Here is a 27,051-nt window from a genome sequence, read left to right as displayed (position 1 = left end):
TGGAGGGGGAGGGAGGGAGGACTGAGTCACCGGGCCGGCCGCGAGGAGGAGGGAGGGAGGGTAGCGGGGAGGGAGGGCGGCAGCAGCAGCGGGGAGGAGGAGGGAGGGAGGCAGCAGCGGGGAGGGAGGGAGGGAGGAGGGAGGGCAGCGCGCTCCTTGTGCTGTAAAAGTCCCAGAGAAGTTGGCTGCGGCGCTGCTTTTAAAGATGTGGCGGCTCCTGTAGGCGTTGCTCCTCCACCCCCTCACCTTTCCTCCCCCCTCCCACCTGTCCTACCCTGCCCTCGCAGCCCGGCACCGTCCACTTGACACCCGGCCCAATGCCGACCAGCCCCCCTGGAAATGTGTTCCCGGCCCTGGTGGTGGTGGGTCACATCGTGACGCTGATCGCCGTCTGGCAGTGGAGGCAGCGCCGCAGGGAAGGTAAGGGACGCCGCGCTGCGCTCCGCGCTGCGCCGCGCTCCGCTCATGGCGGACACTCCTTCTCTCGCTGGTCCCCCCCCCCCCTCTCTGGCCCACGCGGGGCTCGGTTTCCTGTGCTGCTCAGATGTGGACGTTAACCCCGTAAATGCCGGGTTCTCCACAGGCTCCTCTGCCGGCTGCTTTCACAGCGTTGCTCCTCCGGACCGCGCGGCGCTCTGCGTACCTGTGGAACCTGTTCCTCCCGCTGCTGACAGGAAACCTTCGTTTAAATCCTCCTCTCCGGTGCCAATAACGTCCAGACTGAGGCATGCAGCCTGCAGCTTTGATGCCATTAGTCCCGCCTGAGGCAGGTCCATTTCATGGTTGACGCACGCAGCCACAATGCAGCCCTGCAGGGGGCCACGCCCTCAGGTAAGCTCCAGCTTTTCTGGCTGGTCGAGCTGAAGGCACAAACCTGTTTGCTACCTGGCAGCTGCTGGTTGAAGACATTTGCATTTTGGCTTATTGCCACGCCGCACCGCGCAGACGCAGCCCAGCAGGACTTCCTGCTGGTTCTGGTCGCTTCAGGGAGATCGATGGAAAGATTCACATTAACCTGCATCAGGTTACCTGGAGAAACATTTTACCTGAAGGTGATAAATATACAGATCTAACACGAAAACACAGAAGCTTTGACTCTACGCCATGATCCAGCACCACCAGAACCTCCTTCAGCAGCAGCAGAACCTCCTTCAGCAGCAGCAGAACCTCCTTCAGCACCACCAGAACCTCCTTCAGCAGCTGTAACTGTCAGAAATCATTTCTCTGCGTCTAATTGGGGAAAAACAAACAAACTATTATCCCTCCTCCACCGTGCTTCAGAGTTGGTGTGAGGTGTTTCTGCTGATCTGCTCTATTTGGTTCTCTCCATCATGGTCCATCATCTCTGGTCCTTCCTCCAGATGAAGCTCTGCTAACTCAGTCCTGCTGCCATCTTTGTTCTTTCTCCTTTAAACCTCCAAGCAGCCAGACTGGTTCAGGGTCATGAGCTCCTGAGTTCTGAGCTTCCTGCTCTGATCCTGGGCTGAACTTCTGCTGGTCCTCCATCCTGCTGAGATGTTCTCCTCTCTGCAGGATGATGGACCTCAGAGGGTCTGGAGATGACCTTTATTTAGGTCTTTCCACCTGATGGTTAGTTAACCAACCATCATGTTAGCTAACTCCAGAGCAGCTAGATGTCCAGACTGCTGCTGGTTATAAATCAGCAGATGATTCAACTCTCCGTGTCTCCAGGTCGTCTTCAGCTGAACTTCTGATCTGCTGCCTCCAGGTTTTCTGTTTGACTTTGAACTTTGTTCAGACAGTGAGTGACGGAAGCTGGCAGCGTTTTTATCTCCACCTTCCCTCGCTCTGCCGTCCATTTGCATCTCAGGAGATCTGCTGTCGGCTGCAGCAGAGACAACCACGGTGTGTTTGGTGGAAACGGGACGTTTGGCCGACAGGAAGCAGCTCGAGGCTCTGGTAGCCGAAGCTACAAGGTGCCTTTGCCACAGGGGGGAGGAGAAAGTGGGGAAAAGGGGATTTAGGCCGGAGCCAGGTTTATAAAAAGCTCCCAGGCTGGTAGTAAACGGAGGAGGACGGTCATGTTTCCTGGATACAGTCATAACAAACCCTCAGGCCCATCCTCTGCAGAAGCACCCGTTATAAACTCAGTCATCTGTTGCTGCTCTCCTCCTGCCTCCTCCTGCCTCCTCCTGCCTCCTCCACCTGCGTCTCCCCTCTAATGGTTTTTGTGTTCAGGTCTCTGAAGTCTCCGGGGATCAGAGCGCCTCATTGTCCTCAGCATTAAGTCTGACTGCGTCTGATCCGTTTAGGAAGCCGTGCCCAGTTCTGCAGCGCCGCTCGTGTTTGTTGACCGCATGAGGCTCCGTGCCGGATCAGGTTCAGATCCAGCCTCGTGGCTGGCAGCTGTGACTCACCTTCCTGCCGTCTGTCACCCGGGGGGGGAGAAAACACCAAACCTCTTCCATCTGGTTAAACTGCTGAAGAGTTTCAGGTTCTGGTCGAGTAGAACGACTCATGAGGAAAGAAACCGGAGTTAGTTTAATTTAGAAGAAGCTTCAGAGCAAAAAGCCCGACTGTTGAGATTATCCTGCAGAACCAGAACCAGAAAAAATACCTAATGCCAAATCAAAATGAAACTAAAAATGAGTCAAATTTTCTTGAAATAAGAGTGTTTGTCCTGGATTTGAACAGGTAAATAAGATGATTTGCCTATGGAATGAGATTTTTGCATTTAGAATAGGAACAACTCACCTCCATCGTCTTATTTAGAGGGCAGAATATCTAATTATCTTATTTTAGGAGTCAAAATACTCGTTCCACTGGCAGATCGTCTTATTTATCCGCTCTCATTTAAAGAAGATTTGACTTGTCTTTAGTTCTGTTTTTGCAGTGTGTGAAGAAAATCCCTCGGCTGGTACCAGCTGCTGCTGGCCTGGTTGTTGGGTTGCAGAGAAACTTCTCATGTTTCGGTCTTTTGTCCAGAATCAGAACCAGAACCTGTTTTTAAGTTTCTGCTCAAACAAGGAATCTGGCTTTGGCTCCTCTTTCTCTCCATGAAGACATTCTGAGTATAAATATATATAAAGGGGAATAAATATTTATTTAGTAAAACGTGTTTTTAGAAAAGAGGAAGACGTGTTTGGATCGATGCAAATGGGCCGGGTCCGGGTCGGGTTCTGGGCGTGGGTCCACTGGCTGTTCCTCAGCCTGGGGCAGCAAACGGCCTCCGTGGCGGTTCCACCCGTCAGGCTTTCAGTTTTCGTTTTAAACAAGCACCGACTCCACCCACTGCAGCAGAACCGCTCAGAACCACGGCTTCTGCTAGATGACATGTTTATCCTGCTACCTTCATCTGCTGACTCCATCGTGATGCATTCACTGAACCTGGGAAACAGGAACGTCTCCATCCTCTCCTCCCCGGGAGAGGCCCAGGAACGGTTCTTCTCCCAGGGTGGGATGATGATATCTCTGACCCACACCGGGTCATCTGCTGCATGCAGGATGGACCAGAACCACGACCTGGACCTGCGGGTTTCTGGCTGAACTCTTGGCAGAATTCAGAGTTGGTGTCCTTCAGGGTCCAAACAGTTCTGGGTTGAGCTTTCTGAGAGCCAACGTTAGCTTAATCCGGTTTACCCATTCCAGAACCCGTTTGGGTTTGTTGTCCCGTTGGAACAACTAAAGCATCAGAATATTATTTAACTGTAAAGGTTGAAATGTTTTGGGTCAAACAGGAGGAGGAAGCCTGGAGCTCTTCCAGCTTCTCTGGAGGTCACCTTGTTCTCCAGCAAGACCTTAAAATGTAGCAAACAGGATTTTGGCTGTTGGGTTGTTTGGGAGCTGATTCTGGGTCTGATTCTGGGTTGGATCATATTTCCTGCTTAGATCAGTAATTAACCCATAATAACTAGTTTTACTCTGAAAAGAACGGCTTTGAAGAGCTGCTCTCAGATCAGCCCTTTGTCTCCAGCTTCAGGATCTCAGTTACATTTTAATGTTGTTGAATAGCTGCATTATGACCAGATGTGGGCGGGTTAATTATCATAACTCCTATGAATGTGGCCTTTATGCGCAACAAAGAGCCGAAAAACAGCGTTAAATATGCGCACTTTGCTTTGTCTTCACAAATAATTTTCATCAATTCTGTAAAACCGTGAAGAACTCTTCGAAATGCAAAAGCTTTTAGATTTTCTTTAAGTTTTTCTTACATCTTGCATCATTTCCCTAATAAAAGCCGTTAAAATGTGCAGCAGAGTGCAGGTTTGCGCAGCCAGAAGCTGTCTGTCAGGGTGAAATATGGCGCAAAGTTGCGCTGCGCAAGAGCGAAAACAAGGCTGCTCCGTGGGTTATTTACGGCGCGCAGCTGTTGCAGGTTTCAGGATTTATTAGCAGCGGTTTGGAAACGTGAAGTATGCGCGGAGAAAGCTGATCTGCGGCTGTGTGCGCGCAGGCCCACAACAATAAAAGCAGCCCGGCTGGCTGGCTGCGTCTGCGCGTCCTCTGCTCTGCTTTGCGTTAAGGTTCCGGACGGTTGTGTAACCCGGGAGGGGCACAGCCTGACAGAAGGCCGAGTTTGGAGTGGGAGTGGGTGTGGGTGTTTGTGGGGATGACACAGTGCGCCGCGCAGGGATGGAACAGCCGGCTGCGCTGCGCTTCGTGTCAGTTTAGGAAACACGGGTGGGCCGGGCTTGTGACAAAGTGTCTGCAACCCGACACGCCGCGCTCCTCCGTGAGGAGCGGGGAAAACCTGCGGGGCTGGTCCAATCCCACGCAGGAGGAGGGGGGGCGTCTTCAGCAGCACAAGCAGCTTTACGCGCCGCGCAGACCCACATCAGGATGGCCAGAGCGGAGGACTCGGTTCGGGCCGCGGTACCGGGCTGGTCCGTGGGGCCGCAGCGGGACTTTTTGTACCGAAGGACTGACTACATCCACGAGATGAGGTGCGAGGACGTGGGCTTCCATCTGTACAGCCAGATGTGCTGCGCAGGTAGGTCCGAGTGTCCGTGGGAGTGGGAGGAGGAGAGTCAGGTGGGGAGGAGGGAGGGGGGGGGGGGGGGGGGGATTTAAAGGCGCCGACCCACGGTACAGCAAGCCCCGGGGGCCAAACGGGACTTTTTGTCCCCGCAGCCGCTTTGGAGACAAAAACACAGAGAGCGTGTCTGGAACCAATTAAAGGATAAAAACACGTCACGGACCGAGAAATGTCTCAGAACCAGTCTGAACATTTTGTATTTTTACTCTTTAACTTCTTAAAAGTTTTTAGAAAAGTGATTAACTTTATCCTGGCCGCTGCTGCTACGGCACAACTTCACCTGTTCCTCCTCCTCAGGAGGAAGGAGCAGCTTGACCTTTGAACCCTCCTGAACTAACAGACTGGCAGGTAAAGTCTTTGTCCTCCTCCTCCTCCTCCTCCTCGTCCTCTGATGATGAAGAGGCGTCCAGGGCTGTGGGAACTCCCTGTCCCCGCCTGAGATCTTGGACCAGAACCTCTGGACTCTGCAGCCTCTGTGTGTGTTGTGGTGGCTGTAGCCATGGCAACCACGCACCCTGCCCACGTGTTCCCCGGACGTGACGCGCCAGCACCGAGTGGGCTCATCAGGAGCCCTGCACAGAAGGACGAGAGATCCAGCTGCAGATTAATGTGAACTATTCCGCCAAAAATATGAAATATGCCCCCCCCCCCCCCCCCACACACACACACTTTATTATCTGCGCTTCTGAGCTCCGCCAGCAGAGGGAGACAAAGAGCGCCGATTGGTCGCTTTTTATCGCTCACCTGGAACACCTGGAGCATAAATCTGTCGCTTCTTGCGTCATCCCGCCGGAGTCTTTATGGCGATTGTTGCAAAAGGAAAACATCTCTGTAACAATCAGCCTTCCCCTCATCTTCTGTGTCAAAACAAAGAATAAATCTGACGAAAAGTATAGAACATTTTTTTGATAACCTCAAAATAAAGAAAAACAGTCAATATAAACTTAATCTATACAGCACGATTATTACAGATGCCTCTGTTAAAAGTTCTGTACACAGCGACCGCAGAACATATGTGTATATACATTTAAAATAACAAATACACAACACAAAATGAGAATAGTTAAAATGGTTAAAATAGTGAAAGGCATGATTCATCTTTATAGTTGATTTTATTTAAAAAAATGCATCCTTTTATATTCCTTTACTCTTTTTCCTGTTGGCCTTTTAGCTGCTGCTTGTAGAGGAGAAATTACTGAGATATTGTGAGGTGTGGTTGTGCGGAGCGGCTCAGAGCGATCAGTATTTAGCTGCTGTGACCAGCAGTTAGAGGAATCTCAGTTTAGGAGGAACACAAGCAGAAAAACTACACAGTTATGAACTAATGAAGCCTGGACTCTAAACCAGAGCTTCAAACGGAGGACGCTTTGCATCAGATGATTATTCTTTAGTTCTTTGCTGTGTTGCAACATGGAAATCCATGTCCTCGTTATCCAGAGAGAGCTGGGAAGCAGATGATGATCTCTGGTCGTCCAGGTTTGATCCTCTTTGCTTTTTCTCCCTAAATCCTCCTGGCTTCTCATCAGAACCTCAACAGAAATGTTAAAGTTGTGGGTTGTTGCAAATGTTTTACAAAACTTAATACTAATAAAAAAATAAGAACCACTTTTATTTACAAGCAGCTTCAAAGGTGAGAAGCAATCAGTGCAGCTTAAGATCCTGCAGACCAGAGCAGTAAAAACCTAATAAAATAATGATTCCATATTAAATGAGATCAGAATCAGACGTTTTCTCTGCAGCCTTTTGTGAAAAATAAAATCAAATTAATAGAAACATTTTAAACTGAAAGAAACTGACCAAAGTTTTCATTTCAATGTAATTTCTCATATTTAAAATAATTCCCACGTTTTTTTTAATGTTTTTTTTCTCACCAAATAAAAATGTTCTGTAAATAGAAAACATGTTATTCATACCTGAGTTATTAATATTAGATATTTGTCACAAAGTTCATATTTACTCCATCCTTTTAGGTAGCGGCCAAAACATTTAAACGTTTTAGTTTTAAACCCTAAATGCAGCTTTTAGGAGGAGAAAACGGGTCGGCTGCCATCGTTCAACACCTGATAAATTGTCCCTCAGGTGTGAGCAGACGAAGCTCCGCCCCCTCAGAGGAGCTGTGTGTTTTCTGGCAGCTGGGCTTGGAGCGCTCCCATAATGCCCTGCAGCGCCTCATTCCTCCTCCTCGCTCCATCAGGTGTGATCCAGGCGAGCGTTCCTCCGCTCCGGCCCGCTCAGGTGAACCCGCTGGTTGGCGAGGAGGCCACGCCCTCATCTGGAATCCAGACCGCCGTCTCCCTTCATCCTCCTCGCTGCTCTGTTCCTGCATCTGGTTCCGTTAGAACATCACGTTTTAACGCTGAATGTCCAGCAGAACCTGTAGAATCGAGGAGAGATCAGTAGTTTCTGCAGATGTTCCTGGTTCTGGTTCTGGTTCTGGTTGTAAAATGTTCCACGTTCTGCTGTGGAACGTTTCAGCGCCGCGGCTCTCAGGTTCCGACATGCCTCCTCCCTCTGCAGGCATCCCAAACATCTGCGCCGCCGTCAGTCAGCCGGTTCTGCTGCTCTGGTTCTGCTGGAGCAAAGCTGTTTGGTTCTGCATCGTTTTATCTGACAGAGTCAAAGTTCTGGAAAAATCAGACCCGGTTCTGGGCCGACGCAGAGATGTCCGGCACCAGTCCTTTAAGACCCGATGTTCTGCATGTTCTAGATTTGTCCCGGTTCTGTTACGGCGGGCTGAATTGGATCAGGTTCTGGACGCGCTCGCTAAGGACCCGTTCATTAGACGAGGCGTTTAGAACTCTCTGACCCGGCAGAACTGACTTTGGACCTGACGGTTCAGACAGATAATTCTGATGGTCTTCCTTCTGCTCCGGCGCTCCGGTTCTGTGCGGCCCGCTCCGTATTTGGACAGGCTCTCTGCATGATTGGACCTTCCAGCTGGTGTTTCTGTCCGGCACCAGACTTGGACCGGGTTTCTGGGCCAGTGGAGCGCATCCTCCACTGATCCACAGGAACCCGACAAAAGGTCAGAACATTTCCCTCCAGGAAGCCGTGTAGGTCCAGATGGTTCTGCTGGCATTGTTCCTGATGGTTCTGCTGTATGAGCCCGGTTTGCATGGATCCGCAGAACATTTGCATGTTCTGGTTCCACAGAACATTCCAGGTTCTCATTACGTTCGAACATCCGGGAACTTTTAGAGTCATTTGGACTGACCAGAACCAAACATTTACTGCGGCTGGTTCTGGAACAGGACCCGGGTTAGTTTGGGAGGACGTTACCTGAAGAAATGGGTCTGACAGTATCTGAGAGAAGAAACGTGGTTCTGATGAAACCGGGTCGGGTCAAAGGGGCGACTGATTATAGAGGAGGTTGATCCAACAGCAGAGAGCAGCGTCATGGTGGGATCCGTCACGGTTCTGGATCCTAACGGAACGGTTCTGTTGGACTGTCAGCAGCTTTTAAACGACAGTAACTCTGGATCGGATCAGAACCAGACCCCCAGGCTGCGACGCGCTGAACGAGGCAGTTTGTGGTGAAGCTGGAGCAGAGAAGCAGAGGCGGTTTGGTTCTGTGGCGGCCCGGCTCGGGCGTGGCCCGGTGGGCGTGACCCGGTGGGCGTGGCCCGGTGGGCGTGGCCCGGTGGGCGTGGCCCTGTGGGCGTGACCCGGTGGGCGTGGCCCGGTGGGCGTGGCCCGGTGGGCCGGCGCTGAACGCAGCGGCTGACAGCGTGGCCTGCAGGCAGGACTTCAGTGGGATGAAGCGGCGCCGGCTGTGGGAGGAGGAGCTGAGAGACGCTCCGACCCGGCTGCTGCCTCCCTCAGAACCAGCTGCTGCTCTGAGAGACCAGGACCATGGAGGCCCGGTTCTGGAACCGCTCCTGGGACAGTACCGGCAGCGACGGCGTCTTCACAGAGGAGCCGCTGTACCACGGCATGCTGCGGGCCACGGACCACAGGAAAGGTAGCGGTTCTGCCGGGTTCTGTTTGTCCCAGCAGGATTTCCCCCTGCAGGCTCGTCTTTCTCGGAGCTGCTCTTCAGGAAGCAGCGGTTTGGTTCTGCCGGGTCAGCTGACACCCCCCCCCCCCCCCCCTCCACAGCCCAGTCTTCCTCTTTTGTTCTGCCTCAGGAAAGAGTTCCTGATCCGAAGGCGGCAGAACAAAAGTACCGACTGTTCTGGCTGCAGTTTGAACAGCCGCTCTGAGACGTTCTCCCTGCAGGAGATGTTCTGACCCGATAACGGTTCCTCTTTCTGCGCTGCCTCTCGGTTCTGTTTGGAAAGTTGTGAGCGTGTCAGTGAGTCAGCGCCGTGATGCCAGCTCCTCTCTCTGATTACTCCTGCCTCGCCGTCTGTAATCTGGGTCTGGCTGCAGAACGTCTGACGGGGGGAACCGGAACCAGAACCGGCACCGGCGGCTCCACGGCGGGCGGTCGCTGCAGATTCAGGGAAGATCTGTCGGCTCGTTGGGAGGAAGCGGAGCGTGAAATGTGAAATGTGAAGCACAACAACAGATTCCTGCAGGGTGGAACCTGCCTCCGTCAGGCATGATTTACCGCTGCTGTCCTGACGGCAGATTTAATCGGTTCTGCTGCAGGGTTCTGATCCTCTGACGGAACATGCTGGGTGGCAGCAAAGACTGTTCATCTTTTAATAACTGCACTTTTTAATTTAATATTAACCAGAAACGACGAGTTTTACTCCAATAACAAACTCAGACTGTTTTTAACTCATTTATTAAAATTAGCCCAGAACTTCGAGCGTTTTCTCAGGAAAACCCAAATTCTGCTCTTCATGCTGAGGATAAACAACATTTTGTTTAATTTAATTCGTTTAACTGGGCGGCCATCTTTACAAAAAGCTTTTATTCACTTAGCAATATTTTCTAAAGCTGATGCAGTTAGTTCTCCCCTTTTGTCCAAATTACAGCTGTTGAATATTTATGAAATTAATATTTATCAAACCTTTATTTTTATGATAAAATAAGCTCAGTCTCCTGATAGTTTCAAGAATTATTTTGTTAAGAACTGTTCTTATAATACCAGACTTTGTCTTTTCATTTACCACTAAGTACTAAAACTCAAATGCAATTTTGTTCTCGGCATCATGGTGCAAAACTATGGAATGAATATGGAAAATATTTGGAATCTTCAGAGATAAATGGTAGAAAGTCTTTGAAAAATATACTGTTATCCAAAAAAGACATTGATGTATGATTTTACACGTCTTTGTTTTCTCTCTCCTTCATAATGCCATCTGCCTGATGTTTGCTTGTTTTAGGGCTGTGGCCTTTGGTATAAGCCCTTCAGGGTTTCTGTCACATTCCATCATATTTCTCATTTTATTGATGTATTCTGAGCTTCTATTTAGATTTGTGAAAATAAATAAATCTTAAAGGCATACTATGCAACATTTTTCAGTTAATTAATGTGTTCCATACCGTTTTGGATGATTAAATGAGTAATTTCAGGTCGAACAAAGGTTTTCTCGGCCGCCCTGGTGGTCTGTGGGGGAAATACCGCACTTGCAATTGCAAGAGCCCTCGGCCCGCACACACAGAAGTCTCGCTTTACGAGAACTCCATGTGTTTTTGCCCTGCCATTCACTATATGCACGCGCGAAAGCAACAACAAAGAACCGCGTGTTAACGTCAAATAAACATGCAAGCATATCGAGTTTTATTATTATTATTATTTTTTTTTTTTTTATGTTGGCGAGACGCCACCGCGGCGGCGGCGGCGAGGCGGCGGCGGTAGCGTCTCGCCAACATAAAAAAAAAAAAAAAAAAATAATAATAATAATAAAAAAACTGGCGAGGCGGTGGCGGCCGCCTCGCCAAGATAGCGCTGCGGGAAGCTTGATGTTCATACCTTCACTGTGTTAGTCATTGTTTGTACTGCCGTTTTTTCCACTTTTCGTTGCGTTCGCCTGTCTGCTAAGCTCAAAACAACCGCGCCTGGCTTGATGGAGAAACCAGAACAGCTGAGCATCTTTACGACAGTGCACTTTTACTTTCGCCCTCTGGGGGGAGCCTCGCTGGAAAATCAACCCCGGTTGCATAGTATACCTTTAAAGACGACTGTTTAAAGTTTTAGATCCTCAATAATTTACATATTTTCTCTTTCCTGCAGCAAATCTGACTGATTTGTTGAAGGGAAAAATAAAAAGTTTAATTATTTGGTGACTTTAATTTTTATGGCTGAATTGGTTCTGGACTTTAATTGTGAGGAACATGAGGAACTGTTTGGACCTCCTGACTTAACCCTTCCAGCTGAGGTTCTGCTGAAGTTCTGCTGAGGTTCTGCTGAGGTTCTGCTGAGGTTCCACCGTTGATGCAGAGCTCTTATAGTCCTGCGGAGGCTCACTGCCCGTTGGAACGGTACCGAGGTGGTTCTGAAGCCGGTCCTGGTCCTAGTGGATCAGAGCGTCGCTCACTGGGTCGGTGTGGCGCTGAAAACCCAAACCGGACTTCAGGGAAGAACTTTTTCCGGACGTTCATCCAAACCTTAGATTAAAGATTTAAATCTGTCCGTTCCTCCTGGTGTTCTGAGATTCTGTACCGTTGGGAAGGTTCTGGATGATCCAACATGAATGAACCGGGCTTTTAGTTCTGCTGAAACAGATAATTAAAGGGGAACCGACCAGAACTCTGCTGGTTTCATTTCAGTCGGTTTGGACCTTTGAGCTCGTCTCTGTATCGTAATCTTTCAACATGCAGAACCTTCTGGGTCAAGTTTCCTTTGGTTCTGGGCGTAATAAACGGGTTTAACCTCTCAGCTGAAGCCTGCTTTGGGTTTTAAAGTGTGCTCCATGGTTCTGTCTGGTTCTGAACCATAGATCCGAGAGACGATGAAAGTGAACTGATTCTGTGATTCGTGTCTCCACAGACGAACGGGACCGGGTCCAGAAGAAGACGTTCACAAAATGGGTCAACAAGCACCTGATGAAGGTAAGACGGTCCTCTTTGATTCATCACAGGTCCAAAGCGGTTCTGATGTTTTCTACATCCTTAGTTTTACGATCTGAGGGGATAAAATCCAAATCCGCTGAGCTGGAACCAGACGGCTCGGTGCTGTTAAATTCAGCTGAAGATCCAAAGTATCTGCCTGGTGACTCGGTTCTATATGACAGCAGAACCTTACCAGAACAGCCAGAGGTTTGAAACATTTGTCTCCCAGAAGGAGGGGTTCAGTTTGGTTCTGACCCGGTCCACTCGGACCGGTGATGGAGAAGTGAGGCCCGATTAGGACCACACAGGGTTCTCTACGCTCTCCAGAACCGTAAAAAGATTGCTGAGGCATCTGCACCGGGTTCTGATGGTTTCAGCTGTGCCACAGAGGAGGAAGCAGAACCAGAAGGTCCAGTTGAAGCACAGGTCTGCTGAGCACGCCTTCATGTGAAGTTACTTTGGAACCGGTTCTGGGTTCAGCGAGGGTTCCTCAGCCGGCACCATCAGGAGATATCAAGCTGAAGTTCTGAGTTTTCTATACAGACCACCGGGTCGGAACAGAGCGCGGTTCTGAAGCCGGGGCTTGACTTGCTGCTCATCCCGTCTCTGCTACACTCCCTGAACTCCAGGCGGCAGATTAAATAATTTAAGCTGCAGCTTCCTTCGGTCTCCCAGCAACCAGCACAGCTAAGCCTGGGTGCAATTTGGAGGTGTGTGCGTGTCTCTCCAGCCTGAAAGCACTTTCTGGTATTTAGTGATAATAATTAGCTGCAGCATTCCTCTGTCCTCTCCTTAGAAACAACAACCATGCTTTTTACACTTTCTGGTCCTAAATCACTTCCTGTTAGCTGCGGCGGCGTGTTAGCCGTGTCCCAGGATGCACTTCTGCGTGTTCTTTGTTCAGAAGAAGCTTCAAACGAAACCAAAACGTCCTTCTTTACATGAACCTTTGCAGAACCTGAATCCTCCTGAACTGTTCCACATTCTGCCTAATTTGACCCACAGTTCAGGTTTTTCCGCCGTCCTCAGTGGGATCGGTTCCTGAAGAGGAAAGAACAACAGAGAACCGTCTGATGTTCTGCTCACGGCTGCTGAGCAGCGCCGACCCAGACCCGTCTGCTGCGAGTGACTCAGCCACACCTGGATCCGCTTTAGGAACCGCTCGGGTTTCACATGTGGGGTCCAGGCTGCCTGTGGGGGAACAGGGAACTCTGGGAGAGTTTGAGGCCCAGAAAGGGAAGACGGTCCGGTTTGAACCAGATTCTCCGGTACCGTCACCAGCCAAGGCCCGCTCCATCGTGAAAGGGTCAGACATGCTGGGATCTTCTGGCTGGACTCCTCCGGCTCCCTGCATGGTGGGACCGACCCGTTCCTCCAGCTGCCCGCCTGTTAGCCGGAACCAGACGGTGATGGTCTCCTCTGCCTGTTGCTCTCCGTTTTAATCTTTGGAGGAAATCCACAGTTTAGATGGAAATAAACATTTCATTGACTGGATCTTCGGCCCGGCTGCGTTCTGCTGAGGTTCCCAGGAGGGTTCCCCTCAGCAGCCGAGGAGGGAAAAACTCGGAGGAATGACCCGTTTCCCGAGGCTCCGTTCACGAGTCGTTTGGGAATTCCCCCCCGATTCGTGTCTGAGAGACTCGGGACGTCGGCTGTCTCTGTCCTCGGGGTTTTTCCAGGCCTGCAGCAAAAAAAAACAACAAACTCTTTAGTTTTCTTCATTTTTCAATGAAGTCTGCTATCTTCTCACATCAATCTGTTTCTTCTCTCCATCCTTCCCTCCTTCCTCCTCCATCCTTCCCTCCTCCCTCCTCCATCCTTCCCTCCTTCCTCCTCCATCCTTCCCTCCTTCCTCCTCCATCCCTCCCTCCTTCCTCCTCCATCCTTCCCTCCTTCCTCCTCCATCCTTCCCTCCTTCCCTCCTCCATCCTTCCCTCCTTCCTCCTCCATCCTTCCCTCCTTCCTCCTCCATCCTTCCCTCCTTCCTCCTCCATCCTTCCCTCCTTCCTCCTCCATCCTCCCCCATCAGCACTGGAAGGCAGAGGTAGGACACAGAGTCTCTGCTGCCTGCATGTTTCCCTCACTAACCGCCCAGATGTTCCTCCTCCAGGAGCTTCTCCTGCTTTCATCACGTTTAGCTGCTGGACGCGACGCTTTGAATAAAAGCATGGATAGTCTGCTTTCAGTGTCTTTACTCCTCGCTTTGTAGGAACGTAGGGTTTGATTTGGCCTGGATCTGATGAACGCAGCAACACGTTCGTTTCAACACGAATCAGTTTTTATCGCTGAATGTGTGTCGGTTTAATCAGATTAAATTTACAGTCGATCTGTTTTACGTTAAAATCGTTTCTTTGTGTTTTTGAACCACTAACAAGCTCAACAACATGAAAAATCTGAGATTAGTTAATTTTAACTGTTTGATTTTTATCAACAAAGGATCAATAAAAGTTTTTTTTTCTGTTGATGATCAGTTTTTAATTATTTCTAAATTAATTGTTCCAGTTTTCTGCAGGAATCTGCTGGGACCAAAGGTTCTGGAGGCCAGATTTTAAACTAAAACATGTTTCCACTGCATGAGTCTGATCCTGACCTTTAATCTGAAGGAGTCCGGAGGCGGTTCTGATCATGCGTGACTCCAGAACACATCAGAACTTTCCAGGCCTGCTGTGCAGCCATAAAACTGCAAACCGTGACTCTTTCAGAGTCCTGCTGAAAACCATTATTCGTCTCAGAACTGCAGACAGTTTTCATTTCTTGCACACGTTTGAATTTTCTGTGAATTTTCTCTGAACCCCTCGGGGTCAAAACTATACATACAGGCTGGCCTTCCCTTACATGTTGCACCTGGACCCAGGTTTTGTAGCAGCAAGGTTCTGGCTTTGCTCTGACTTTGGTTAGGTTGGTCCAGAGGCTCAGTGTGAGCAGAGAACCCACACCATGATGCTGCCTCCTCCGAGCTTCATGGTTGCTACCATGAAAGCCTCACCTTGACTCCTCCAACAACCTTCTTCTCCATGGAGCTCAACCATCTGACTTCTCCAGAGGACATCTGGCTGACAGCTGCAGAAGATGTTGTTTCTGGAGCGGTAGAGCTTTCTCAGCCCATGTTGATGTTAAGCTGGGTTCACTGGAGACCAGGATGCTGCTGGTCTCCAGTGGTTTCTGGGTCACGCAGCCTTGAGCTCTGCTGCTTCCTGGACAGTAGAACTGGTCTCCTTTCATCTGAGGGGAACAGTTTGGGTCAGATGGTTGAAATGTGGACCTGGTTGGGTGTTCCAACAGGACGTTGGTTCTGGAGTGGCCTTCCCACAGCTTCAGCCTTCGCCTGTAAGCGGACCTGTCAGAAAAACGGCCGTTTTAAATGGACCCATCCTGGTTCTGCTCAGCAGGGGGGTCCAGGAACGATGCCAGGAACTTGCTGAAGGACACAGAAGTTCTGTGGTCCAGGTCCAACCTGCTAAGACACGTTATGGCTCAATATTAGTGTGTGTGTGTGTGTGTGTGTGGGGGGGGGTATTGATAAAACCTCGCCTGTTTGTGTGTTAATGCAGGACTGCACTGCAAAAACTGATCTAAAAATAAGTAAAATGTTCTTAAAATTAGTGTTTTTGTCATAGATTTGAGCAGGTAAATAAGATTATCCGCCAATGGAACGAGTATTTTGACCCCTAAAATAAGATAATTAGATATACTCCACTTGAAAAAGGATGATGGAGATGAATTGTTCCTAATTTAAGTGCAAAAATCTTATTCTATTGGCAGATCATCTTATTTACCTGCTCAAATCTATGACAAATACACTAATTTTAAGAACATTTTATTTATTTTTCCTCCATTTTTGCAGTGTGTAGCTGTTTGCATCCTGTTGGATCATTTCCTGCGTTCTGATCGGAGAACTTTAGGAACCGGTCTGATCCTCTTTCTGTTGCAGGCCCAGCGGCACATCACCGACCTGTACGAGGACCTGAGGGACGGACACAACCTCATCTCCCTGCTGGAGGTCCTCTCTGGAGAGACTCTGGTGAGTGTCCCACTGTTGTTCTCCTGATGGGAACGTCAGCTGCAGCAGCGGAGTTCCTGTCTCCACGTCTGCATGCGGTGTAGAGATTTCCAGTACATGCTCCGGCTGTGCACTCTTGGAAACACTAATTTCATTCCTGGCTTCCATCTTGTAACCGATCTGCACTTCTCTGTCTTTCTTTGAGCCTTGTTTTCTTTTCCTTTTGTCTAATTCCTGTCTGCTCACCCTGACCTCTTCCTGTCTCGCGACGCTCGCGCTGTAGCCGAGGGAACGCGACGTTGTGAGGAACGTGCGGTTGGTGAGTGGCGCCTGGACCGCGGGCGGGCGGGGCATGCGTCACCACCCAGGTGGCTGCTGGGTCGTGCATGTTGGCAGTCACCCCCCCCCCCCCGTTCATCATCTGTTTGTCTTTACACCGTCCTCTTTTATCAGCGGGATGACGGCCGGCCCAGGAGGCGGGCTTCAAAGATCAACTCATGTCATTCACAGATGTTTTATGGTTGATTTCTGTTTCTGTTTGTCAACTTAAAGATCAAATTATGCAAATAAAACTGGACCCAGAGATTCAAATAAGAGTAGAATAAAAAAGATTTAATAAGAAGAATTAATTTACCGTCTCTCTCTGTTGGCTGGTGCTGTTGCTAAGATTCTCAGGTCACACAAAACAATTAACAGATAAAACACATAAAATAAGATATTTGTAAATAATAAAAATAAATGTCAATATTAAGTTTAAAAAATATCAAAATCTGCACAGAAAGTAAAAATTTAACTGCATCATCTATGTGTATTTATTTATGTAGAACCATTTATTTTGGTTTTAGTTTCTAAAATTCAATCCTAGTTTATTCCTTTCTTTTCAAACATGTTTGAATCATGTTTAGTATTTTGTGCTCCTTTGTTCCAGTGAACAGAAAAAAGTTCAGATGTTTAGAACTCGACACTCGTCTGATCTGACTCCACAGATGCTTTTGTCCTTTTTTTATCTCATGTGTTCATGTAGATTTTTAATTCATAAGAAAAAAGGAAAATTAAGTTTGGTTGAACAGAAACTGAAGATTTTAAAAGTTTTGTGTCAGATCAGCAGACTCTGCATTAATTAAGGCTGTAAAGTAAACCTGTACGCTGATGATGCTTTTCTTTATTTCACCAAATCACAATATATGAGACATGAATTAACAACATAATCTATAATGACTGGATTAATTACAGAGTATTTCACCAGATCAACACTTTTTGCTGTGGGTTAATGTCTGTAATGTGAAGTTATTATGGTTCTCATCCAGTCCGTCTCCCAGGCTTCACCGTCCAGGTCTTCTGGAATCTGTTGGTAATCCTGCTGCTTCTGCTGAAGTAGTGAAAGCTTTGAGCCACCGGCTGACTGTAGAAATGAAACACTGAGGTGGAAAGCTGCTTGTTTTTTAGGGAAGGAGGATCACTGTCGGTCATCCATCATCACGCTCTCACCTGCAGACATCTCGGCTCGTTCTCCGCTGCATCTCTGGGTCAGATCTGACCGCTGCATCGGTCACAAACTTCTTTCACTTCTGCTCTTCAGCACCGTGACTGCACACACACGCTGTAGACGTTAGCGTAGCCGGACATGACGCGCCTGCTGCTCAGTCACGCAGCTTTATTCAAACCCGTCTCACCTGAGCTGTCCTCACCTGTCCTCACCTGTCCTCACCTGAGCTGTCCTCTGTCGTCTCTTCCAGCCGCGGGAGAAGGGCCGGATGCGTTTCCACAAGCTGCAGAACGTCCAGATCGCTCTGGACTTTCTCAAACACAGACAGGTGTGTAGTGTGTGAGCGGAGGAGGTCTGCAGGAACAGAACCAGCAGACGAGAACCGCGTCCGTCCAACTGACCGCCGCTCTCTGCACTTTCTCAGGTCAAACTGGTCAACATCAGAAACGATGACATCGCAGATGGAAACCCAAAGCTGACCCTGGGTCTGATATGGACCATCATCCTTCACTTCCAGGTAACCCAGGAAAATCCCTCTTAATTAGGAGACTCGTTATCTATGGGATGGCAGGGCAAACACAGCTTCACGATACGCTGCTGCTCCATAAACGCTTTTATCTCTATTCACGTTCAAAGCTGCTAGTTTTCCCTCTTTTTGCTCCATTTTTCAATTTAAACTTTGAATCAGGTTCTTATCCACCAGTGAAGGTTTTAAACTAACTTTTTACTCTTATCCAAACTCTCCTCTTGCCCAACAGACTCCCTCAGAACGGGGCTGCAGGTTTTATCCTACAAATAAAAGCTGATCCGTTTTTTTTTTTAATCCTGGTATGTTTGCAGTTTTTACAGCAGCTGCAGCTCCTGCTTGCTGCACATCTCCTCCTCCATGTTCAGCCGTCCTTCTTTCTCCCGTAAAGAAAGAAGCAGTGGTCTGACCAGAGAGGCTGAATTGATGGTAGAGGCATAAAAGCCTCCCTGAAATAGTTTCCTAAGGCTTTAGCATATTTTTACTCTCTGATCTTCCAGCTCTCCACCCTGAGGTGGCCTGAGAGAGTCGTGGTCTTTAACCAGGACGGCTGATCATCCATCAGCAGCTTCTCTGCACATTTTACCACAGCTATGCGTTTCCTGTTTAGTCATGTTTATTGTGTAATAAATGCAGAATAAACCTCCGTTAGAAGCTTTACCTTCTAAATCGCTCGTTTATGCAGTCTGTCTGCACGGCGCCACATGGAGGAAAAACAGGATGTTCTGGTGCTGAGACCCAGCTCTCCCAGCGGGTCTCATTCAGTGGGAGCTCTAATTCCAGAGTCCTACAATGGATCAAGACCCGTCTGTGGTTCTGTAGGAGTCTCAGCCAAACAGCAGCTCTTTAGTTCCAACCGCTGGTTAGTCAGAGTTTGGAGAGAAATCTGGGCGGTGATGGAGCGGCTTTGATGATATGGTGAGGATGGTGATTATGCCGGGATGTGTGTGGGATCCTTTTCTCCATTCCTGCATGATTCCCGTGAGACGGCCGTCCGGAGAGCGTTAAAAACACTTTCCCATCGCGTTCCAGCTGGCATTGAAACCACCAGGAACAATGGAGAACTTCCTCTGAGCCCTCAGCCTGGCGCAGTGATAATAAAGTCAGGGATCTGCTTGGTGGCCGTGGATCTGAGGAGGCGTCGCCATGAGGGCGGAGGTTTCCGTTCTGCGTCACGCTGTACCACCGAGGCTCTGGGGTTTTCCTTCTGAAGGAAAAAATGCCTCCTTCTTTCCCATCCATCTCCTCCGCCCTTCCTGTCTTCAGAAAAATCAGAACTATTACTTCTGCTCTGACTCATCAGGCCATGAAAAACCCACCAAACGACATAAACACAGAGCGGCGGTTACAGAGCGGCTCCAGGAGGAGATTAATCCGCCCAGAGACACAAAGTCTCTGCAGATCTGGGCCAAAACCGAGAGCGGAGAACGATTCTTAGTTTTGGTTCCTGAGGTGATCCAGATAAACGGGCCAGAACAACTCAGAGTTTATTCTGCATTTTGTTTTCTGGCTGAGAAACAAAATGTTTCTGGGGGATTTTTTTTATCCTTCTTGTGACTCAGAGTTTTGCCTCCCAGCACCAATAAAACGTTCCCGTTTCAGAGTCCAACGTTCATTACGGACCGCCTGGAAGCTCGTTAAATAGCTTAAAGCCGACGTTCCGACCCGCGCTCTGGTTCTGGTTCTGGTTGGTGCTTCGTTATCACAACGCCTGGTTTATGGACGTCATGAGGTCCGAAACAATGAGATCAAATGTTTGGATTAGATCAGTAGCAGAAAATAATCGAGAACAAGATGAACTGGACTCAAAAAAACCTACTGGTTCTCCTCAGAACCGAAACCCCTTAAAGTCTGATACAAGAAGTTAGTTTAACGAGCAATTATAGTGCTTTTAACAAAACAACAGATCTATGAAATACAGTCTGGCTTTCTTACATTCCTTTGTAGCAAATTTCACTTATTATTGTCATTATTATTATTATTATTATTACTATTATTATTGTTATTATTATTATTATTTTTACTATGAGCAGCAGCAGCTGACATTCAGTCTAGACTCTCTGAAAACACGAGTCAACGCCCAGAAAACAGGAAAAACCTATTTTAACATGAGAATGTTTTTAACTCTGTTCTGTTTCTAACTCCATAAGTCTGGCTTTGGTGGACTTTGGTTGAATGTGACTCAAACGAAGGAGCGATGGCGGCCGATCCTCCTGCAGATCAGTGAAAGCTGCGTTTGCTCGGCAGATCTCGGACATCCAGGTGAACGGTCAGTCGGACGACATGACGGCCAAAGAGAAGCTGCTGCTGTGGTCCCAGCGGATGGTGGAGGGCTACCAGGGTCTGCGCTGCGACAACTTCACCACCAGCTGGAGGGACGGCAGGCTCTTCAACGCCATCATTCACAAACACAGGTGAGGACTTCCTGTTAAAGTGAAAGCTAGAACGCCGCCTGCTGCAGCCAGGGATCTGGAAGCGCCATCAGGACTCGTTCTACAAGTCTGGGCTGGGATCCGGGAACGACCGCAGGGCCTGAAGCTCTAAGGTCTTCTCTCTGACCTTCTGCATATTTCACATTATTATGGGTTTTTTTCTCTTTCCAGTATTTATTGCTGTGGGTTTGGAGGCAGGAATCTTATTTGGAGCGTTTTAGGATCATACTTGTTGGGACAAAAACGGCGCTGTAAGTCAGGCATGGAGAAGGACGTCCGTTCAGAGGCAGTTCTTATGCCTATTCCTCACTTTAACCGCTCAGTCCACCTCTGAGGAGCAATAGATCCCTGATTCACAAGGTTTTAGTGATGCTTTAATTTGGAAATATCATGCAGGTGTAAAGCTGCATGACTTTGCACAGAAAATGACCAAATAATTTAAAGGTGCTTCCTGGAAAGCTTGATGATCTCCAGGGTAATTTAGGGGCTGGAAAAGGGGTGAAGCTGCAGAAAAATGACTTTATGAAACTGAAAATGTCTCTTTGGGGCGAGTCTTTTGACTTTTAATGTTCCTCATGTGATTCTAATCAAGCACAGTCGCAGGTTTACGTTGTAGCTTTGGTCCCGTTGAATGATTTGAATGTCATGTCAGCTCTCGCTTTGCTGCAGTTCCTCTAAAGTCTGACTGATTCGTTTTAACAGACAGAAATCTGCTCCATGGAGGCTACAGTCTAACAGCTCGTTAGCTTTCCTTCCTCTTTTTACCTGCCTGCTGCAGGTAAGGTAGCAACTACTAAAAAACGCTCCACAGAAACACACTTCACAATATCTGAACTAAGTTTCTCCATTTTGGGAGTTTACAAAAAAAGGCATCTAATTAAAGGTTCTCTTCTTCCGTTTTTATCAAATAATCACATTTTTTTAAATTCCTATTGCAGTAATTTTAATAAATGAGAACCAATAAACAGATAAATTTTGGTCTATGATGACATTGTGCAGCAATTTTATCTTGATTTGGTGGAAATTGGAATGTTGTAGAGAGAATAGAAAATAAAACAACTATTTATACATATTCAACATATTCTTCTAAATCCTGCAGCCATGTGGCCAAAAGGTTCAATATTTCAGTATTTTACAGAGCTGCATCGTTCAGGTCTATATTCAGAGATCAGCTTCTCTCTGAGTCGCTGCATTTTAGTGGAAAAGGGTTTTCACTGTTTTCAGTCTGAAGTCAAAGGCAGAAGAGTGAAAAGCAGAAAAGCTTCAGCTAAACGGACACATGTTGAACATCTGCTTTTGCTCTCGCCACATCAGGATGCTCCTTCTCCCTCAGATATTCTCTGGCTTCATGTTTTAAATGCTCGGCCGTCTCTTTAGGCGCTAAACCAATCTTTTCCTGTTATCCAGCGCCGTTTAGTCCCAGAACCGGGTCGTTAAACCGGGTCGGCTGCAAATCGCACGAGAGACGGATCGACGCACGGCGCGTTCACTTGCACTGGGAAATCTGATATTTACTCTTTTAAACATTAATGCATCAGAGCCTGAGTGTCTAGTTTTATTTAATCATTAATACGTTTCTTGTGTTTCCAAGGTTAGGCAGATTTTATCTTATTGTTTAAGTTTGGATGAAAGAGACAATAAATCCGCTTTTTGCTTTTGTTTCCCGACACAAAGCTCAACCAAACACACATGCTGCTGGCAGCGACTATCACAGCGTTTCTCTGTCTGATTCGTTTTCAAATGTTCCTTCTTGATCCAAAATAAATCCTCAGAAGTTGTTTGTTTGCAAACCCTCTGAAGCACAAAGTTCCTCAGCTTAGAGAGCGATGATGGTTCTGACCCGGTGAAGTTTGGTCTCCTCAGGTCCGGTTTCTCCATCCAGTCGTGGCCGTTTCTGTCTCCTTCCAGCCACCGTGTCTCCATTGATAGGACTTCTTGTTTTCTGTCCAATCAGAGCCCAGGTTGCAGAGAGACACGCCCACACTCTCATCCACTCCCAGTGGATTTCACCTCTGATGGTTCAGTAGAAACTGGACCTGAAGGTTCTGTCAGATGTACTGAAACGCTGCAGTGAGGCTGAAGTTGTTGTCGCTCAGAAAATGAGGAAATCAGCGAAGGAACCAGTTATTTCCTGAAGTCCTTAAGTCACTCAGCAGCTTCATCGTTTTTATTCCTCATGGATTAATAAAGGTTGATGCCAGTTGGGTTTTCAGGCTGAAGCTGCAGGAGGAAACTTGTTTAATCTGAGAAATAATGTGTTCGCTGAGCGGCTCAGAACCGTCTGCACAGACCCTGAATCTTCTTAAAAAACACAAAAAAATCCGCTTTACTAGAGGAATTTGCTGCCTAGTGGCACATATAAAACTTAAATGGTTTAATTTGGATTGTGGTTTTAGCTGGATGTTAACATGGGTGTAGCTTGCTAATTAAAAAAAGGCTTAGCCTGCAGGTATGCTCTGTGGAGGCTGTGCAGGTCGCAGCAAAGCTCAGCTGCACCCACAGCTGTGGCAGAGTGAGCCTGGGTGGAGGAGCAGGAGGACGCACAGCCAGAAGACACCAGCAATCCCGTCCCAGCATGAAGACACCTTAAAGCTTCACTGTTTAACAGAACGACCACCAGGTCCTGAGATGCTGACGCTGAGGAGGAGGTTCCAGCCTAAGAGGCGTCTGCACAGCGCCTCCAGCAGCGCCGCCGGCTCCGTCAGCGACCTGGAGGACCGGGTCATCATGATATGTGAAGATCTCCCCAACGAGCGCTCCCATTGGGGCCCCGGGGCCCGCTCCGGCCGGGGGTCCCAGAGTACGGACCACCTGAGCAGGGACGGACGGGCCGGAGACGCGGACCAGCAGGACGTCCGTTCCGTGTACGGAGCCTGGCGGCGCGGCGCTTAGCGCAGAGTTTAGTCCTCAGAGCCGCTGCTGGGATTCCTGAGCAGGAAGAAGAGTTTCATGCTTGTTTCTGCACGTCTGTCCGCCTCCTCTCTCTCTGCTCAGGCTTCATCTCTGCATGAATTTCATTCCTCTTCTGCGCCTTTCGCCGCGTTGCCTTCGTGGAATCAGGAAAGACGAGCCGCTCCTGCTAAAGCTGCCCGCGGCAAAATGAAACGGCCTTCATGACGCTGTGAACAGATCTGTAGCGGTTAGCGGGGATAATTAGTGTCAGAGTTATTGATGTTCACCTGCGTCGGCCTTTAAAGGGAAAGATTTTCCACAATTTGCACTCATGCATCACAGTAAAGTGATCAGATAAAAGATTAAACGGGCATTTTATGTTTAATTTTGTAAAACGTGGATCAGATTCTACATTCTGTTAAATGTCTGGATGTATTTAAAATCCGAACGGCTTTGGGATGTTTTCCGGCGTGTGTTGCCGCGCTGTAACGCCTCCACTGGCTCTCTGCAGGCCCAGTCTGATCGACATGAATCTGGTGTACCGGCAGACCAACCAGGAGAACCTGGAGCAGGCCTTCAGCGTGGCGGACCGAGAGCTGGGCGTCACCAGACTGCTGGATCCAGAAGGTGAGCAGAACCAGAACCTCCCAGCAGAGTTTTGGTTCCCACGCCCTGCGGCAGTTCAAGCTTTCTGTCTGCTGCTCAGAACCTGCCGGGATTAAAGTCTGAACACAGAATATTGTTCTTAAACATTTCACTGTTCCACGTTTCTGTAACCAGGAACCAGTTTAATTATCTTTGGGTTCCCAGGCTGAGCTGCAGTTCTCACCGTTTCCCTTCATGCATCTGTGCAGACGTGGATGTTCCCCATCCAGATGAGAAGTCCATCATCACGTACGTCTCCTCGCTGTACGACGCCATGCCGAGGGTCCCGGATGTCCAGGACGGGATAAAAGCCAACGTGAGTTCTCATTTAGAACTGAGTTAGAACCAATAGGGACCAACAGATGATGGGGAACCTAGAGAAGACGAGGTTAGTTGGGTTACACTGCAAAAACGGAACTTAAAATAAGTAAAATGTTCTTAAAATGAGTGTATTTGTCCTTGATTTGAGCAGGTAAATAAGATGATTTGCCAATGGAATAAGATTTCTGCACTTAAAATAGGAACAACTCATCTCCATCATCTTATTTCAAGTGCAGGATGTCCAATTATCTTATTTTAGGGGTCAAAATACTCATTCCATTGGCAAATAATCTTATTTACCTGCTCAAATCAAGGAGAAACGCACTAATTTCAAGACATTTTCACTTATTTTTAGATCCCTTTTTGCAGTGTAGTTACCAGCAGCTAGCAGGACTCTGCTGCTGCAGTGATGAGCAGGAACCTCCAGGGATCATGCTGTTTGCAGATGACGTTGTGCTCTGCTTTGAAAGCAGGGAACAGACGGAGGAGGATCTAGAGATGCAGGTTTATCCCAGAGAGGAATGAAGGTTCGCTGTAGCGAGACCCAAGTGGAGCCATGCGAGGTTTCAGGGAGCAGAGATGGAGAATGTGCTTAGGAAGCACTAAAATCCTACTTTCTTCAAAGACAAAGAAGAAGCAGATTTCCTCACTGTGAATCTCAGCCATGTTAACGATTGTAGAATAAAGAAAATATTTAAACTTATCAGAAAAGGAAGCGTTCCCAGCGATTCTCTGTAGCTAAATAGTTAATAGACTGAATTTCTTAAAGATTCATCACACTGACCACTCAGAGCTGTTTTACACCACAAACACAAAAACACGGGGCAATTTAGGGTTAAGTCCCTTGCCCAGGGGCACATCAACCTATTGCACAAGGAAGCTTTTTGAATTGCAGGATCACTCCTCTTTAGTACAATAGTACAATATGCATTGGTCTGTAACCCCAAAATACCCTACAGGTACCTTCTGAGTACCTCAAGGATCTCACAGATTACCTATAAGTCCCTGCAGCTACCCCACAGGTACCTCCTAGATATCCTATATACAAAGTATCCTACAGAGACAGAATACCTTTTAGGTATTCTGGGAATACCCTAAAAAAGTACCTACCAGTATCCCATAATTACCATGTTGGCAGATACATCACAGGTACCCATAATACCTCAGAAACCAGTAAACCCAGTCAGGTTCCTGATAACAGCGCCCCCTGCAGGACTCAGACGCACCAATCTGTGTTAGGGTTGACGGTGAGGGAGCCGTGGAGGTCATCAGAAAGCTTCAGCAGGAACCAGATCTCCTCAGCATCTGTCAGACAGAAGCAGATCCGCAGCATCTGAAATTCACACTCCTGATCCAGGATCAGTCTTCATCTGTTGGAGCTGAAGGTCGATTTTAACTCGTAAATCAGGGGAACAAACTGTGGCTTAGTGCTGAGGATCTGAGCTGCTGATTGATTCAGAACAAGCAGAACTCAGCTCAGGTGTCTTCATGGTGAACCCGTCTGTCCTCCAGGAGCTGGAGCTGCGCTGGCAGGAGTACTACGAGGTGGTGACCCTGCTGCTCCAGTGGATCCGACACCACATCCTCGTCTTCGAGGAGAGGAAGTTTCCCAACAGCTACGAGGAGATCGAGGTGTCTGGATCTTCGTTCTTCCTGGAAACAGAGATGCAGACTCTGCAGAGGAGCTTACGCGTCTGTGCTCTCTGCTCAGGTCCTCTGGCGTCAGTTCCTCAAGTTCAAGGAGACTGAGCTTCCGGCCAAAGAGGCGGACAAGAACCGCTCCAAACACATCTTCAAGTCGTTTGAGGTGAGCTCCCCCCGGCGGCTCGGTGACGCAGCGAGGCGGGACCCAGACTCACGCAGCGTGTCTCTGCAGGGCGCCGTCCAGGCCGGCCAGGTCAAGGTGCCTCCTGGTTACCATCCGTTTGACGTGGAGAAGGAGTGGGGCCGGCTGCACGTCGCCATCCTGGAGCGTGAGCGCCTCCTCCGGATCGAGTTTGAGAGGTAAGACGCTGACGCCGATCACGCGCTCCCTGTTACCAAAGCCAAGCGCCAAAAGCCCGCGGCCATCCCGCTTGACCGTGACTCATTTCCTGATGACTGCGTCCGCGCGGTTCAAACGCTCTTTGCTTTGTTGGTTAGGAAGTAAAAAAATGTAATTAGGGGGAAACACATGACAACCGTCTCGTCTCCATGGAGACAAAAACATTTCCCTCATCACATGGCAGTCAGGGCGTAGCTGCTGCTGCTGCTGCTGCTGCTGCTGCTGCTGCTGCTCAGACTTCAGCTGCAGCCTTCAGACACACATCATGGCTTTCCTGCATCAGGGTTATCACTTTGTGTTCCAGAGGAGGACGGAGTGAGTGCCGCCTGCTCTCCCTCTCCCTTCCTGTCTGACGCTCGTTAACCTCTGACCTCTTCTCCCCTCTGCAGGCTGGAGCGGCTCCAGAGGATCGTCAGTAAGGTCCAGATGGAGTCGGGGGTGTGTGAGGAGCAGCTCAACCAGGTGGAGACGCTGCTGCAGACGGTGAGGAACAAGCAGGAGCTTCAGCGTCACTTTACCTTCTGCTGCATAGAGAGGAGGACGATGGAGAGATCCGTCCCTTCTGCAGAAACATCTGATGCTGCAGGGCCTCGTTTGGACGCCAGGGGGCAGCAGATCTCTATAAAACCCATAAGGTTTTGCAAAGTAGATAATTTATTTAAAGTAATGCATACATAAAATGAATATATCTTTATCTGATTAGGTAGTTTAATAACATTAATATTAAATACATACATATTATTGCTATGGAACTGATAAATTCT

General features: G+C 48.4%; 1 protein-coding gene across 1 annotated transcript in view; it reads left to right on the top strand.

The window, feature by feature from the left end:
* Positions 1–27,051, top strand: part of pleca (plectin a) — a 104,017-nt gene that overhangs the window by 47,889 nt on the left and 29,077 nt on the right. Inside the window, 13 exon segments of the mRNA XM_036145667.1 lie at positions 11,880–11,941; positions 13,971–13,985; positions 15,873–15,962; positions 16,225–16,260; positions 17,678–17,755; positions 17,852–17,944; positions 20,201–20,367; positions 23,789–23,904; positions 24,132–24,238; positions 25,756–25,875; positions 25,955–26,050; positions 26,120–26,247; positions 26,677–26,770. Of these exon segments, the coding sequence (XP_036001560.1) occupies positions 11,880–11,941; positions 13,971–13,985; positions 15,873–15,962; positions 16,225–16,260; positions 17,678–17,755; positions 17,852–17,944; positions 20,201–20,367; positions 23,789–23,904; positions 24,132–24,238; positions 25,756–25,875; positions 25,955–26,050; positions 26,120–26,247; positions 26,677–26,770 (1,202 nt within the window).

This window comes from Fundulus heteroclitus, chromosome 13, assembly GCF_011125445.2.
Source record: "Fundulus heteroclitus isolate FHET01 chromosome 13, MU-UCD_Fhet_4.1, whole genome shotgun sequence".
Classification (NCBI taxonomy): domain Eukaryota; kingdom Metazoa; phylum Chordata; class Actinopteri; order Cyprinodontiformes; family Fundulidae; genus Fundulus; species Fundulus heteroclitus.
Note: the sequence above shows the minus strand (reverse complement) of the source record. Positions and strands in the feature narration are given on the sequence as shown.